At 40.8% G+C, this 17,585-nt stretch overlaps 1 protein-coding gene across 1 annotated transcript in view; it reads left to right on the top strand.

Moving 5' to 3' along the window:
* The window catches only part of TGFBR3 (transforming growth factor beta receptor 3), a 108,947-nt gene that overhangs the window by 42,406 nt on the left and 48,956 nt on the right, over positions 1 to 17,585 (top strand). Inside the window, exon 3 of the mRNA XM_058809047.1 lies at positions 1,482 to 1,666. Within this exon, the coding sequence (XP_058665030.1) occupies positions 1,482 to 1,666 (185 nt within the window). The remainder of the gene's footprint in view (positions 1 to 1,481; positions 1,667 to 17,585) is intronic.

The raw sequence follows: 17,585 nt of genomic DNA on the forward strand, positions 1-17,585 counted from the left end.
GTGGGAGCTCATAGGATATGCTCTATGCACTGGTGGGTTTCAGGAACGGCCTCTTTGAGGCCTGAGGCACTGCAGAAATCTCCCTGTGCTCAAGGGCTTTGCTTTTTCTAGATAGTCTGGTTTAAGACAGACTCTGACTTGTAAGTAAATGGCTAACTGCAAGCTGTATTTTGAAAGAACCGTGGTTTTAACCAGCGAAGTGTAGGTCAGTGCTAATACAATTAAACATAAGTGTACCCCAGCATCAGATGATCTCTAGTGTGACAATAGCTGGCTTTAGACTTGACAAAACCAGCTAGAGCTGTTCCATTTAATCAGCTGAGGATTTTCTTTATTTTGAACTTCCTTCAAAGGAAGCATTTTACTTCAATTGCAGATGTGCTCAATTTGGAAAAAAACCTGTGCTTCTGCCTGTATTTCTCTTTTATGCCTGGCAGCCTCTGAACTGACTGGTTCATGTGAGTCTAATTCTTATCTGAGTGACTTTGGTGCAAATTAGGGGTTAAATCAATTATGTTCTCCTGCGACCTTCTGAATCAAAAACATACATGTATCTGTTACTGTTAGGGGTGGGCTTGAGCCATTTTGGAAAAGCAGGGCTGCTTTTCATAAATATTTGTCTTGATTTAGTTTCCTGGGATATAGTTTAAATGTAAACTGCTCTGTATGCTTTGCTTTTGTGCTATCTTGCTCTATCACATCACACGGTCTCACGTACTATATAAGAGTATGGCACTACATCATGCTGTGGTGATTATTTGAAAGGGCGTACACTCTGTTTTGGACTAGATAACTGTTATCAGTGCAGATAATTGCTGTCAGACACAAAATAGACTCAGTAAACAAACATTTCATTTTATCATGTGACAGATGCCTGCTGTTTTGTATAGTGTATTTGAATGATGTTCACTATAAATCAGCACTGCTTCAAAAGCAACAAATCCAGCTCACTCAAATCCTTCCTGACATAATTACCTTTCTGATAGAAAGTTTTCATTGTTATATACACATGATGGCATTTACAGTTGCAGAAAAGTGTTTGACATAAACATCTAAGACAAACCAATTCCCCTGACCGCTGTCAGGGGTCGTGGGGGGAGGTTTTTTTGTTTGGTTTTTTGGGATTGTTGGTTGTTTTTGGTTATTCTGTTTATTTTTTGTTTTGTTAAATGGGGTTTTTTTAGACTTTATTCCCCTCTTTTTGTTTTTCTCCCTGGTAAAGAAAAAAATACCTTAAGTTTTGGAATTCATACTTGAAAATTTAGACTGTTAGAGAGAAATGAACCAATGAGTTAGCATATTCAGGATGACTTAGAAGTGCAATGGGAGTAAAAGTCTTAATTTTGTGGAGAATGAGCACAAAGCTTCTGCTTGTGCTCCTGTGGATTTTCTGAACAAAGGGATCATCATTATCTGACAAGTATAAACAATGCATTGCTTTTTTTTCTCCCAGTGATGTGTGTCTGTGTCTTTCTTTGCAGGTCCTGTGCCTCAGAGGGAATGTGTCTTGTCGCCTGTTAACAATTCGCACCCAGTCCATGCCTTGTTGGAAAGCTTTACAGTCCTGTCTGGCTGTGCAAGCCGGGGCACGACGAGCCTGCCCCAAGAGGTGCACGTCCTCAATCTCAGAAACCCCAAGGAGGGTCTTGGCCATCATGAAAGAGAGGTAAAGGGGAATTAGTTTTTCTCCAGATCCCTGGTGATAAGTATGTCTGCAAATGGGATTGTTATATGTTAATTTGCTGCATAAAGTTATTTCTGAATTGTCACCAAAGTACCACAAAGAACCATGTGCAATTTGCATGGAGACTGTCCACCTACACTTTACATGTCATGTGAATAAACTGCTTCCATACCTAGCCACCCTCTTCATTATCTTTCACAACCACAAAGTATACTCAAAAAAGGTAGGGGGTGGGCAAAGGAAATAAGAAACAGATTTAGATCTCCCACAGGCCTTTGCAGAATTGGCTGTCTTCAAAAGCAGGTCGTTTACCTAAATGTGTTGTAAATTAACATGAATACCTTTGGAACCCTGCCATGACCACTATAAACAAATACTGAAGTTTAGATTCTTTTACAGCCTTAATGCTTCACTGAGGGGGGGGACTGCTGTACAGAAAGCAAGTGTTGCTGACTATGGTAATCTAATTACTTATGTGTGCTGCACTTGGAGGGACTGGCAAAAATTTCAGCTGTTCTGAAAGCAACAATAGAATAAAATTTTTGATGTAAGGTTGTTCCATACTGTTGTTTACTCTCAAAACACATCAAAACAGAGTGCCAAAGTGCAAAGAAAACATTGCATGCCATGACAGCTGAGCCTTTTAGTTCATATTCTTACAGTATTACACACACAAATCCTTACTACTGTGTCCTGTGGGAGCACCGTGTGGATACACAATTAGAGAATTTGTAAAGAGAGAACAAAGATGATGATCTAACAGGGAGAAACTCAGGAAAAGAGGGTCTAAATCTGTGCTGAAAGAACTTTCAAGTGGAGTCTTTCTTAGTGATTAAAATGAAGGCAGATTCCCTTGGCCAGAATCAGTCTTTCCACTGACTTCAGTATCAGCCTTGTTGGGTTTATGGTGACTTCAGCTCAATGTGTATTGTATGCATCCATGAAATTTCAGCTGTTGTGTTAATTTTCAGTATATATATGGTCTTAAATGTCTAGTTTATGATGACAAAAATTACTTACAGTTTTTTCAATAGATACCTTATTGGCTTCCATTAATCAAAATTGTCAGATCTTCTACTGTAATGAGATGAATAGAAAAGTTACGCTTTTTTGGTGGGACTGTGAATGAGGAACAGATATTTTTATATTTGGAGGGGGTAGTGGTGGTGTGGGAACTTGTTTTGGGAATTTTTTTTTGTTTTGATGTTCTTAAAACCTTTCTTAGTATACCAGGCACCGGATAATCAGCCTGTTAAGTACACTGTGAAAGACTGAAAAAGGTGTAGGTATGATCAGTTCTCTGGACATGAAGCCCAAGTTGTTGGGCTTTTTGGGTTTTGTGGGTTGTTTGCTTGGGGAGGGTATTTGGGGTTGGTTGTTTTGGGTTTTTTGAGCATAGTTTGCAATGAGAAATAAATAGCTGTATGTGATTCTGCTGTAGATTTTTCAGTGCTTCTCTCATCTCCCAGGAAACTTTAAATCCATTGCTAAGTCAAAGGCAAATTTGGTGTGAGTAGATCTCGCAAGGTGATCACAAGTTTTATTGAAAGTGGGCAGAAGAGTGCCTGCACTCTGAGGCTGTGGTACTGAGGGAACTTGTTACTCCTTGGTTACTAAAGGGTGCCCAGGCAGGCAGGCAGGCATGAAATGGGCTGGAGCTGGAGCTTGTACCTCCCGAGAGAGCAGCATGACTCAAGTGCATTTGCATAAGCCCAAATTTCCCTCTGGGCCGTGACACGGAGCTTTGTGCGGCCTGGCCGTGTGCGCGCACAGCGTGAGCCAGCCACGCTGCACGGGGATGAGGGCTGTGCCCTGCTGCCTGCTCAGAGTTACACGGTGCTGCAATTAAACACTTGGCTTTGAGTAAAAATACTTGCTGTCCAGCAGAAAGAGGCTGCGTGAGGCTCATCTGATGTGCTTATGCTAAGAAAGCAGTTTGCCCTAAGCTGTCCTGTCTGTGTGCTTTGGGGTGTGCTAAAGTGTAGGGCACTGAATAGATCTCAGCATTTGAAACCTGTGGCCTCTTTCTCCCATTTCCTGAGCAATTTCCAGTGATGGCACTTGGAGATGGCTGCTCTAAAAATGCACAGGAAGCTGGAGCAAGGTTTGCTGGCAACAGTGTTATGCAAAAGAGTGTAAACAACTTGGAAAGATCAGATTTTACTTATAGGATCAGGCTCAGAGAACAAAGCAGAGCAAATGTTATCTTTTCCATTATTGTAGAAACCAACTCCAAGTGGCCCTTTGTCTAAAAGTAGAATGCACCCATCACCTTAAGTTACATGAGCTTGATTTACCAGCTGAGGTATTTCCTGTTGCCTGCAAATGCTGATAGCAAAGGTAGAGATCTGTTTGTCATGTAGTATTTCCAGTAGACTCCAGAATAAAACCAGTAGTTTTGTTTGACAGCACATTACTTAGATTTAGCAACATCGAAAGCATGTTTAAATAAATCATGTATTTGTTCAGAGGTTGGCTGAAGTTTAATGATATGGAATGCAAGTTCTGAAAATCTTTAAGTGAAGTCTTGCTTTGGGGGAGGAGGTTGGGTTGTTTTGTTTTTAACCTGCACTGTGCTAGAATGCTGCTAAATGACACATTCCTTACTTGCTGGGAGGAGTGTAAACTTCCCCTAGCAAATCCCTTGGAGAGTTCATGCATTAAACATACTTGTGCAGTTATCATGGCTCTCATAAAGATGCAACATATGTGTATGCATTAATTTAACTCTCTTTGACACTCCTGTAGAATATACAGACAACAAGCATTTGCAAATTTAAGGGGTGGCTGATGAGGGGGAGGGTGCATGGCAGGGGTGATGCAGGCAGGCTTTTCAGTAGGGGTTAGTAAGATTTGAGTGCTTGTCCTTCCCTATAAACTGGGAAAAAGAAAACAAAAGACAGACTGGAAATGTATAGGAGTGTGTATTCTGAACAGTCTTTGTGAAACTGAATCAGTAGTTTACCACTTCTGTGTTATGGCAGAAATCTGGTAAATATAAGCTCATATAATGAAATATTGTTATCACATTTATGATCTTCAAGGAATTTGTTTGTATTTTAATTCATTAATCCCATGGGGATGAAATCTTGTATGTTGAGACTGGGAATATCTTCTTTCTTCAAGTAAGAACCCCCACAGTTCCAATCTCTTTCAAATATTTCTTAGAAATGTCTTTTATCACAATTCATATTTGGCCATGCTTTATCATAGGAAATAGAATACGGGTGCATGTAATAGCCTCAAGTGTTTATATTGAACTTGGCAAGAAAAATGCAAGCCTTTTTTGTTTGTTTTATTTGATTAAATATTCCTGGGGAAGTGAGTGCGTGTGTGCATTTCTGTACTGATCTGAGTCTCAGCTGAATGCCAGGAACTACTGAACTCTTACAATAACTTTCTCTTTGACTTTGGGTATCTTCACTACTTCAGTTTCTCAGTTTTTGGAAAAGAGATAGTTGCTTCCTCATGGAGCTGTTTGTTCTGAGAAAGAATTATTGTTTGCAGAGTAACTTGGAAACTCTAGAAATTTGCACCAGAAAAATGTGTATAGAAGAGCATAAGATTATTCTTAAATCAAAGTCACTCTTCAAGTATATTACCAAGTCCTAAATAAATGGAGGATTCTTTTCTTATGCCTGTTGGTTGAATTTCCCTGAGCTTCTTCGGGCACACAGTTACAATTGAAATAGTTAACAGGAGAGAGGAGGGGCATATAAAGTTAATCTCATGTGAATACTTAGGATTGAATACATATGAATACATGGAATCAGAGTTCCTGGCAATGGAGTCACTATTGTTTTCATTGACATCCTCATCCTCAAAAACTTTGAGATGTTATGCCTGATACAGATGTTTAACATGTGTTCTATGAAATGAAGGCAGGAAAACTAAGGACTTGTCTTTATAATTTCGAATAATGCTACTGAGGCTGTAATAATTTGACGGACCTTTTTCCCAATGTTTAATCAGTACTACTCTGTAAAAAGTTAACAATAACAACTTTAAAATTTCCATTGAGAGTAAACATGATATTAAAATGGCTGTTAGCTCCTGGAATAGGCTAGTTGTAATAGGCTGATCCTGAATTCAGGATAATTTTTCTGTGTCACAGTGTTTTTGGTTTTTACAATTTTGAAGATCTAGGTGAAGGTGATGAAAACCCAGTTCATGTTGCCTATTATGCTGCATATTTACTGTATTTCTCAATGTGTTTGTTTTAACTGTTTTCAGAAGTTCAATACTACAACAGCTATACCCAAGGCTATGTAAGGGAAAAATGTTTTGTTTCATGCTCAGGCATCCAGAGATCCAGGAACAGCCTTGAGATTCAGCTCAGATAAAGGGGCCACTTTCTGGGCATATTTAAAACATGCTGACCTGCAGCACTAGAGTCATGGTCAGAGGGAGCCTGGAGGTCACGTGCTGACTGCAGGCAGGAAGGGAATTCAAGGTTTGTTACTTGACAGCTGGAGTTAGTGAGGATTTTGTTACCTATTCATTTGTTTGAATAGATACACAGTGCTGCACATGGGTATATTTAGTATTTCTGGTAGGTCAAAGGCCTTTGCTTTGAAGAAAAGTAGTTGCTGCTTTAGAAAAAGAAGCTTTGAGAGATAAAACAAAGCACTGTGCCTCTGCCAAGGTACAGACAAATTCTGAACTTAGCAACAGTGCTTTTCTTTTCTTGCCTCTTGACTTTCTGACCACCTTAGCTTGGCAGCAGTTGTGGATCTCTAGCTCTAGCAGCAGACCTGCATGTTTCAATGCATGTTCAGGGGTTTTGAACCTTCAGCCTCTTCAGCTGGCCAGCTCTCCTGTTATACTGAACCCATCAAGGTTAATTTGATCACTTCATCCATTACTTCTTGTTCCTTGATGACGTGTGGCTCATGAAGTTGTGCAGACGCAACATAATCAGTCATCCTGGGTATACAGAATAACAATGGAAAAGGAGTTTGGCCACCTGCAAGACTCTCTGTCAAATTTGAGGTTGACTACTGCTTTTTATTGTAATTATTTTGCATGATGTTTTGTGAGGGAAGGGTGCCACTTAAGAAGGTTGAGAATGGGAAGTCCAGATGAATTACTGCTTCCACCAGTGCTCTGTGCCAGTGACGTCTCAGAGTCAAGCTGTGAGTGATGCTGTGGCAAATGTACTCCAGGAACACCCTGTATTTGTTCCTTGGAAAGCAGGAGTTCCTCATCACATGCATCTTTGATCCTGGGTAATTTCCAAAGTTTGTGGTAGCTCCACTGGCTCACTAGAATGGTTTCACAGGCTGCTGTTTTACTCCCTTTATGCACAGCCATGCCCAAGAGCCCAGCTGGAGTACTGGACTAAATCAGAAGAAAAAGTACATTATAGACCTTATAAAGCCTTAAAAGTAGTGGAAGCATGTGCCACAGAAATCATAATCATTCAGTGTCTCAGGTAACTCCATGTCTGCTGAAAGGTGCATCTCCCATGCGGCTGATACATTAAAATGACATTAATGTCTTAATTGCCTTCAGGATGAACATGGCATTACCATATTTTTAAGAAAGTGGAGTTTGCTTGTTGTTTGAAAGCCTTTACAATGCTCTTTCTCCTCTCTGTTAGCACTTGGAGGCATCTGTGCTTGCATAAAATTCCACCTTTTTTAATGTGGCTTTTTCATCTTGTTTGTCTGGACTGCAGTCTTTGCATGTTGTTTTTAGCCAGCTCAGGATTTGCTGGTCACTGGATTTGGCAGTCCTTTCATGTTCTGCCCACCAGAACTGCCAGAGGAAGTCCTGTGTTGGCCAGAGGAGTCTGTTTGTACAGAGCCTTATGTCCTGCAGGAGCGTGGCTGGACGCGTGTCTGCCTTAAAGAGGCAGCAGTGACATCTCATTACTTGGAAAGCACTGTGCAAAGCCTTGCTATTTTCTGTTTTTAGAAATGGGGCTGTTTGCTGTGTGCAGAAAGTGAGCCCTGTTCTCAGTTGAGGGAGCTGTGTGGAGCGGTGGCTGAAGCCCTGCCAGGGCCTACCACAGAACGCTAGCGGCTTCAGAAGGAAAAACGTCAGTGTGAGTTTTCTGGCTGCTCACAGTTTTGGGTTTTGCTGACTGCTGCTTAAAATGTCGTGTTGGGAGCTGTAAACTGGACCCTTGTTTTCCTCTGAGGCAAGATGCAGCAGGTACTGCTGTGCTCTTGCAGGGCTGTAGAGAGCAAGAAGGCTGCTGCTGTTTACTGGATGGGCTCTTCCTGTCTCTCTGAGGCTTGGATGTGTAAGCACACTGTGCACGTGGGCTCACATGGTTCTTTCAGGCAGATGTGTGTTGATTTTTGATCATAGGCTGTGATTTGTTTCATGGTCTCCAGTTTCCTCAAAGCCTCTGACATGTCTTCTTTATAAATTACTGCTTTGTCTGTAATTGCTTTCTCCGAGAAAAGATATTAAGGAAATGATGACATTTCCAGCAGTCCATCTATATCCCAAACTCCATGGTCAGGTTCCAGTCTAGCTTTGGGCTCATGCATGTATGTGTGAGATATTGGAACAACATTTGTCAGGAGGGGTCATATTTATGTTGTTCTCTAGAGTGTCTGTTTGAACCAAAAGCTGGAATTAATAAAGTCGTTCTTCTTCAGCCTCCCAGTGCAGAGGAAAATTTCCAACATAAATTGTGTGGAGCTTGCCATGCCTGACAGCCATGCTCCTGAATCAGCTGAAAATGTGAAACCATGCTGTGGCAAGATGGAAGAACAGCAAATGTTTTAATTGGTTGAGTGTTTTTATGTGGATCTTGCTTTTGATAACACTTTGGTAACACTCAAGTTTGTGTTTCTCTAGAAGAGTCTCTTAATTTCCCTGTGAAACATAAGCAGTGTACTTATACAGTAGCAAACACTAAACTACTTTAGTGATACATTAGTGCAGCTCTGTAGTTTCTGCTGGGTGGCTAGCATCTATCTAACTTGTTGAAAATACAGGCAGTGGAAACTTGTGTTTACCTGAAATAGCCTGTGTAGATTAGTTTAGAAGGCTCCAAATGCATTTAAGGAAAACAGTCCTGGCAGATACTTGTCATATGTCTTTTATCTCTCAGTTTAAGAAGCTTTTCCTTTGGGACAGGAGCTGCTTTTTAGTAGGTACTCATATATCCTCTGACATAGTTAACTGCCTCCACATCCATTTTTTCTCTTCAGGGCACTGGGCACCTGTTACACAGCTATTTAGTAATAGTTTAGGGCAGGGGTGGGAGAAGGTAAAGCAAATTAAAATTTGCAGCTCAGGCAATGCACTGAAGGAAAACTTAGATCTGCAATATATGTACAAATAAATGTGGACTAGAAAATTACCTGGAAATTTGTTTCATTTCTGCATGAGTTTTCTACCTGAATTATTGAGGTAAAACTCAGTGTGATGGTACCATTTTAGAATAGGCCACTAGCAACAGTAGGGGAGATGTTGTACTTGTGGTGTATAGGGACAAACCCTCTGCACTTTAACAGATCTAAAGCCAACAAGGAATTTTCCCACAAAAGAAGACTGTCCCCTCAGGATTCATTATATGCCATGTGAATGGTATTGACATCTACTGATTTATGCAAAGCTGAGCAAAGCACTGTGCTTTGGGAAGCCTGGCTGATCTGCAGAAAGGCACATGGCACAAATGGTTTCACTTAATCTTTGGGAGCCTGAGCATCTTGATCAGGTCACAGACAGAATGGGCAAAAGGGTCCCAGCTTTGCACTGATGGGCATCAGTTTTCTATTGACCAAAGCATGGGGCTGGTCACTGTGGGCAGCCCTTGCTCTGCAGGTGACCACAGTGGGGATTGTTGTGTGAGAGTTACATTTGGTTGGCAAAGCTGAGCAGAATTGTGTGTGCAGAGACTGCTTTCTTTGCTGCAGACAGAAGTTTTTGAAAAATCTTCTTTTTCAGGAAGAAAGAGAATTCTGGTTCTCAAAGCATGTAATGCTTAACACATTCAGTGAAAATTGAATTGATATGTGTATGCACAGGGGAAGCTGGAATTTGTATAATTCAGGTAACAAAGCTAACATAGGCAGTATGTGTATGATATCTACATAAAATTTATCAGTACACACTTTGGTTGTACTTTCAAGATGATAGTTACGGAGCTGTCTCAGTACGACTTATGATAATACATTTATTGCCCTTTGTGTTCTGTCCTTATATCCACCTTAAACCTTCAAGTTTTTTTACTGTTATTATTCTTGCACTGTGAAAAGTCATACCCCTTTCTATTGCAAATAGGACTTCAATAACTGTCCTGTATATTTGCCAGGTTATTTGTGTCAGGAATAGCTTTTATTACCTGGGTATTTGCATAAATTATTAGCATTTGGCTGCTTCAGCTTAGAATAACAACTTAGGAACATCAGAAATTAATTTGCTATGTTTTTGTCAGAAAATAAATGATGTGAGTAAGCTCTGGGCAGAAATAGCCCAATGTTTTCATGAAGCTAGAAGAACTGTTTTGTAATGTCTCCTTGTGCCAGAATTTTTTAAAGCTATGTGAGCTGTGGTGCTTTCTGAACAGGCACTGCATTGCCAGTAGAACCTTACCAGCGTGGTTGCCTGCTCTTCCACTTTTGAGGAGCAAGTATCACTGGTGCAGGAAACTACCAGTTATGAACCAGACACAGACAACTCTGCTGCCAGGAACAGAGCAGTATGTTTAATGTCATACAGCATACTCATCTGGCACATGATGTCTTTGATAATGTTATAGTACTAAATTTTATTTGTAATTTGATTTTTTTAGTCTGTTGTGGGGAGCAGCTGAATTACAAGCCACAGGAGGAGATCTAAATGTGCTGCAATTCCATCCTATTACACAGACCCTCAGCTTGGTCGTTTAATACTGGGGCAAGAAACATACCAGAGCTTACGCTGGAGGCAGAACTACAGATAATTTTTGACTGTGCTGCAAGCCCTTAGGCTTTTGTTCTAAAGGGCTCTCTCTCACCCAACTGTTAGATACAAGTATGAAGTCAGTGTATGGGCAGGTCAGTTTTCTAGCTGGTTCTGAAGCCTTAGGTCTTCATTAAAAACAATGTGCTGCTCTACAGGGAATAGGTGCCAAACTCAAGGGTGATGCTTCATCCCTACTGAAGGTGAAAGGACTTTGTTTAGTTCATGTCTTGAACACATGTTTTGGGGCTGTCCTTTAATGGCTGAGGTTAGCTGGTCTATTCAGCCTAGGGAAGAGGAGACTGAGGGGAGACCATATGACATTCTACAACTTCCTCATGAGGGGAAGAGATGGCCAGGCACTGATCTCTTATCTGTGGTGACCAGTGACAGGACCCAAGATAATGGCCTGAAATTGTGTCAGTGGAGGCTTAGGTTGGATGTTGGAAAAAGGTTCTTCACTCAGAGAGTGGCTGGGCACTGGAACCCCCAGGGAAGTGGTCGCAGCCTTAAGTCTGACAGAGTTCAAGAAGTGTTTGGACAACATTCTCAGGCACAGGGTGTGACTCTTGGGGATGGTGCTGTGCAGGGCCAGGAGTTGGACTCAGTAATCACTGAGGGTCCCTTCCAACTCAGCTTGTTCTGTAATTCTCCGATTTTCCTGTGAATCGTTATTAATGGGAACAACATGCATAATTCAAAATAATTTGTTAGTGGATGTTGGCATGTTCATGTGCTGTAGGACTTGACTTTTAAGCTCTTTGTGTCTAGCACAGCATACCCTGACCTTTATCCCCTATTGTAGGACAAACGAGGGTGAAGGGAAAAGGAGTTTTCAAACACCTACTTAATGAAGAGAGTGCAGTGGGCCACAGGTCATAGTTGGGCAGTCCTTATCAACTTTTCTGTTTTCTTATCTTCTTTTTTATGGAGCCTAGTTTTCCAGTTTGGGTGGTAGATTGTAACAGTCAAGAGATTGTGCAATAGTATTCTCTCTTCCATGAAGTAATGTATGGGACCTCATCTGTCTCTGGTTTAGTGCCAGTAGCTTCAGTGGAATTATGCCAGAGGTGAATCTTTCCCATGATTTTTAAAACTGAGCTATAACTGCTGTTTAGTCAATCTGGTTCTCTAGTACTGTGTGGGCGAGAAGGTCCAGGCAATGCCAATCTATTTGCAATCGTGTACTTAGGGTAAAATAAGCAAAGGGTTGATTTTAAAATAGAGTGTTACATGAGCCTTGGAAATGAACTTCAGTCCCCATGTACCTGGGTAGATGCTACCTGGGACTCAGATCCATTCCCTAAGGATTGAGTTGTGCCTCATCCTGCAAGTAAGAGCGGGTCTTTCCTTCCCTTGTGCCTCGTGCATCACAGCTCTCTCCCTGCTCTCTCCCACAGGGACAGGTCCCTGCCGCAGCAGCATCCATGAGTGCTGCTGTGGCACAGAGAAGGTGGCATGGTGTGTCCCTGGCACGGACTGGGAAGGTGGCACATGGTTGGGTTCTGTGGGAGAAAAAGTAACTCTCTGTGGGTATGAATGCTTGCTTTTAGTGCCATTGCAGTTTCCCTGCAGTTAGTAGTTTCTTTGATACTGTTTTGCAGATCTTCTGATTGCTGAGGTGAGTTTTCAAAAATTGGTGCTTGCCCTGTCTGAACAAAGAGTCTGTGTTGGAGAACCTTCCCAGAAGGGAAGCAGTAGGATCTTGTGTGCTTTTAGGAACCTGCTTATACAATCATTTGATTTAAGAATGCAAATATGTAACCCTGAGAGCAAAGTTACATTCAAGCAGTAACACCATGTGAACATATTTTAAGTTTCTTGGAAAAATCAGCAAACTCTCTCTCAGAAACTGTTGGCTCTCAAAAGCTGGGTATTGTGATCTACTATAGCTGGCTTGGTATCAAATCTGTAACACAATATTCAGGCAGCATAGCAAAACTATGAGGGGGAGGAAAAAACAGTATTTCATTTTGAATCACAATCCCTGTCTAAAGAGTGTGCTTTTTCTAGACTTTTATTTGGAGAAGAAAAGGATCCTTCCCAAAGTACTTGATAAACACTTCTGAAAAGTGGTGCAGTACCAGATGTCACCAGTTGAGTTGGATTAATGGATTAATCCTTAACTGAATTCTATTATGGCTGATGTACTAACATTATATTTTTTTCTAGTGAATTTCAGTAGAAATTCCAAATCTCCTATACTGATAGACACAAGTGAACTGTAAAAATAAGTTGCTCCATATTAATTTCTTTGACTTGTAATATCAGAATAAACTATGTTCTATAAATATTGTATTAACAAAAGGAGTGAAAGCACTTAGGACAGAGATAGGTGTAAATTTTCATATTTCAGCTCTAAATTTTGCCTGCTTTGAATGAGTTAATCTTTGCAGCAGAGTAATGAGTTGATGTCATAAATCTGTCTTTACTGCATCACTTATAAGTCAGAAAATGTACTTAAGTGATCTGAGAGTTAAAATTCTTTTTTTCTTCTTTTTTAGAGAACAGCTGTCCAAGCCTAGACAGTGTAATTCAATACAACACCACATATTTTGTCCTGGCTTTTTAGCACAGATTTGTAATGGTTGTTTTGGAAAATGTGCTATGGATTTATCTGAAGGTCTTCATGCCGGAATAGTTAATTCAACCTTACAAATCCTTGGCACTTAGCTTTCATCTTTTTAGAGCAAAACACAGAGCCTGTGATTTCATGCCTTGAAGTCAGCAAAACAAAATGGTACTTTAACAGCAGCATTTACTTTGATCAGTTTTCAGCATTTGTGTCCTTGCCTTTCACGTAGTACAAATTGCTTTAGCAGAGTAGCGGGGCAGGAGCCCGTGGACTGTTTTTGTAGTTGGTTTCTGTGGTGATCCTCAGCCTTCCATGAAACTGATCTCTGGGGACAGGAGCCTCTGCAGCCGCCTTAACCTTGCTGCCGCTGGAGCCCTGGAGGAGCTGTGCAGAGTGGGCAGCCAGCAGTGCCAGCAGAGCTTCAGTGGGCACTGTGCCCATGGAGGGCAAATGCATTCCAGCAAACAGGACACAAGCTCGGGGCTTCACAGCCCCCTTGGACCTGGATGCTTTAAAGAGGAACGTGTAGGTTTTGTTCTGACATTTTCAGAATAGCTGAAGTCTATCATTTTCAGCTATGACCAAATCCTTGTATTCCTCACAAGTTAGTCATGTATTATTTGGAGGAGTGTGTGCCAAAGGGGGCCAGACACCAGTCTGAAGAGGAGCTTCCTCTGACAAACAGCTGCCGAAGTTGAGCCTTGCTGAGAGAGCCATTGCTGACACACAGGCCCAGAAGGTCTGGCCTAGCTATCGATTGCACAATGAAAGTGTTGGCTGTGCAGCAGCTTTGTGATCAGATGAGCCCTTCACTGGGAGTGAGGAATGTGTTGGACCACACTGACTTATTTTCCTGCACTGTTGTGGTGCTGTCTGCTTCATATGTTTTTAAAGTAATATAGGCAAAGCAATAGCAGCTTTTTAAATGGACTAGATGACCTAAAATGCCCAAGTCCATTTAATGAATCAAGTAGTATGTTGTACCGTATAAGCTTCTTTGAAAATGTAGGAATGGGTGGAGGATGTCCCTTTTTGGATCTCTGATTTTTTTTTTTTTTTTTTTTAAAGCTTATGTGGGAGTTTTAGAAAAAAGTTAGGAACTTTACTACAGAGTTCACAGAGTTCAGAGTTTCACCCCATGTCTTCAAAACACTTTTTGCAGCACTAAACACGCATAGGATTAGTTTCTGATGGAGTTTCTGGGCAAGACTTCCATAAATATTGAGTAATAGGTATTTTGCCTGTGAAAATACAAAAAGAAAGGGAAAATTTGTAGTTATCTCTTGTGCTATTAATTAGAAACTTTTTTTTTTTCTGGTGGTTTAAAGCAATTGAGTATCCTTCTGTCAGTTTGTGTTGTGTTCTAAAAGTACTGTGAACTGTAGCCATGAGAAAGGATGTGTCTTGAATAGCTCTTGAGCTAAGATGAGACAGAAAGGTGTCCAGGGGAGGGGGATCACTTGGGACTCAGCTAATATATGGTATAACTACAGCCACAGTGGGGACACTGCGGCAGAAATGGTGTTTTGTTGAGATTGCTGTAGGGAGAGTAGGGATGAGGATCTTCCTGTGCAGTGCTGTGGATGGGGGCAGCCATGCCAGAACTTAGCAAAGGGACAAGTCAGTGGGAGCACAGCTGTGACAGCAGAAAGCTCAGCAAGGCACAGCTAAAGAACTTGTGCTTGTGTTGATGTCGTAACTTTTAACACCTTAGAGTCCTGTTAAGCCTTTCAATCTCTGAAGCAGGAGTGGGAAGAGGCATTTAAATGCCTCTGATGCATATTAAAAGTCCAGGCTTTCACCTGGACTCTGCAGTTCAAACCACCCTCTCTCACATTACCACCTCTCTGGTGAGCTCTTCTGACCATGCTTGCTGTACTTGGACTGAAATTTCCCTGTGATACCCACTGACTGTAGTTATGCAGTGTAAAAAACCCAATGCTTGGCAGCAGGGTTTTGGTGTAAAGATCTTGGGTGCTGGTAACTCCCCAGCAGTTTGCTTGAAAAATTTGAAAAACTTGGTTGAAAAAGATGCATTATATACATCTTTAATTTTACAAGCTGAGGGAATAGCAACTACAAAGTCTGATAGCAGACCCAGTTGCGAAGAGTCTCTGATTTTCTCACTAAGGCAGTATGATTGCTCTGTGTGCTCTCATGTGACTAAAACAACAGGAAGAAATCTTCATGAATTCTAAAACATCTGTCTTGTCTGATAGATGTTGGTTTTGAACAAATTTGTCTGAGATCAGTTGAAACAGAGGTACTTCTCCATGTCCTTATTACCCAAAGGACTTGGCCCGGCTATTTCTGAGATGAAGTTTTCAGAGTGTGTTACATGTATTGTATCATTCCTGCTTTTAATAAATAATGGAGGTTTTAAATAGCAAAAATTTTTGGAAGTTTCTAATAAGAGCCATATCTTTTACATTGACTTGCCATTCTGATAAAAACACAGCCAGGATGCAAGCCTAAGCTGAGTCCTCTTGTTGGCCAGTGCAAGAGCATTGTTACTAGTTTTTATTCTTGCTTATTTAAGCACATAACTATATTATAAGTAATTTCATCAATATCTAGCATCAAAGGAAGTCAGTTATTATTTGGCTTGGAAATACGTTGGATGCGCTTTATGCCATTTGAAGCTGAAAAAAATCATCATGAAATTTGAGCTCATATTTCTGAGATCAGAACTTCAAAAGATATAACTGGACTATTTTACTAAACTGAGATTACAATGTTTTTATTGTTTTGTGAGAAAACATAAACCTAGAACAAGGTAATTACATTTAATAGTTTTAACAGCTTATTATTAATTAGCAGTGACTATAGCTGAAAAGCCTCAAGAATTAATGAAAGCTGCTTAATTGTCATGAATTTAATAGTAGTTCTAAACACTTTTTCCTTTTTACTTTCACCTCTCCATTTCTAGACAGAACAACAAACCAGAAGTCTTGTAAAATGAATAATTTCTCTCTTATTTTCAGGTAACAGAGCTACTTTGGCTCTATAGCTGGTAGACCAAAGCAGTTTCTGTAGCTAAGAATGTGACTGTTTGGCATTTCAGGTCTCTGTCCTCCCATTAGAATTGAGAGCACTACCACCCTGCACTTTGCTAAAATGAGAAAGAATAAAATACTTTAGAGGCAGAAAATAGAGGGAAATGTGATTCTTGGTAGTCTGTTGTACTTGGTGTTTTCTTTGAGATGTGTTCTGTGCTGGAGAGGCCAGGTGGTGCCAGAGGTGGCTGCAGGAGCAGGAGATAGCACTGCCTGACCTTCCTGCAGGCATGGCTGTCACTGCCCAGCTGCTGCCACGAGAGGAGCTCCTTCTTTAGGGCAGCTTGGCTTTAGTACAAATATGGATCTACTCAGTTTTCCAACAACTTTTAATCAAGCTTAACGAAGAGGAGGACAGGGATGTCCTGGGTGCTCCCAGTGGTGTGTGTGTGGGATGTGATGTCTGTCACTGTGGGGACTTGAGACACCTTTGGTCAGTGGCATTTCAGAATCTGGTGCATTCTGCATGTAAGCAACTGCTACCAGTTAGTGTGAGAGCACAGCCAGCTGTTTGCTAGCTTTCTTGCAAGTTCTTAAGTAGTGATAAAAGGTCTTTCTGCTGTCCTCTGGGTGTCTTGGACCTGAGACCAGGGCCTGGCAGTGACTTTATAGTGATGGTGAACTTTTCAAGGTGAAATAAATAAAAAAAAATTTCAAAAAAATTCAAAAAACCTTAAAAAACCAACCAACCAAAGGGAAAAAAAAAAAATAAAAAAAACAAACAAAGCAAAAAACCCAAACCAACCAAACTAAAACCACCCATCTGTCTACTTTGGAAAATATTTTCAACAATAATAGGTACCTAGTTTTCAATTTGGTCTCTAGCTTTCATCTAGTTAGTTTACTGGATGAATCTTCATTTACTTTACTGGTAAACTAATGGTTGTTTGCCACCATATAAGAATCATGCAATGAACTATACATAGTCCCTCTTCTCTATCTCAAATATCCTTTTAATTTCTCTAGCAGGATACAGAATTAATTGTGAATTATCTTTGTGCTCATTTCTGTTTGCCGCCATTCAAACTGGTGGTTGTGTTCATGTTTGCTTCCTCTGTACTTTTTTTAGAAAGAGCTGTGATTGTCAGGGAACCTGCCTGTCATCAGTGTGGTAGGACATCAGCTTCCCTGCTCAGTCTATGGTAGATCATCTCTCCATAGCACACTAGAGGTTTCTTCTGTAATGTGGGATGAAGTATCAAGCTAAATCCTGACTGCTTACACGGCTTATTAGGTGCCACAAAAACCACTGTAATATCAATTGCAAGTCTGTATATTCCAAAAAAGGCCAGGCTGTGCTGTCGTGTGTTTGGTTATGGTTTTTTCCAACACTGAGCCCTTTCTAGAAGGGCAGTGCTGGGGT

The sequence above is a fragment of the Ammospiza caudacuta genome, chromosome 7 (genome assembly GCF_027887145.1).
Source record: "Ammospiza caudacuta isolate bAmmCau1 chromosome 7, bAmmCau1.pri, whole genome shotgun sequence".
Classification (NCBI taxonomy): domain Eukaryota; kingdom Metazoa; phylum Chordata; class Aves; order Passeriformes; family Passerellidae; genus Ammospiza; species Ammospiza caudacuta.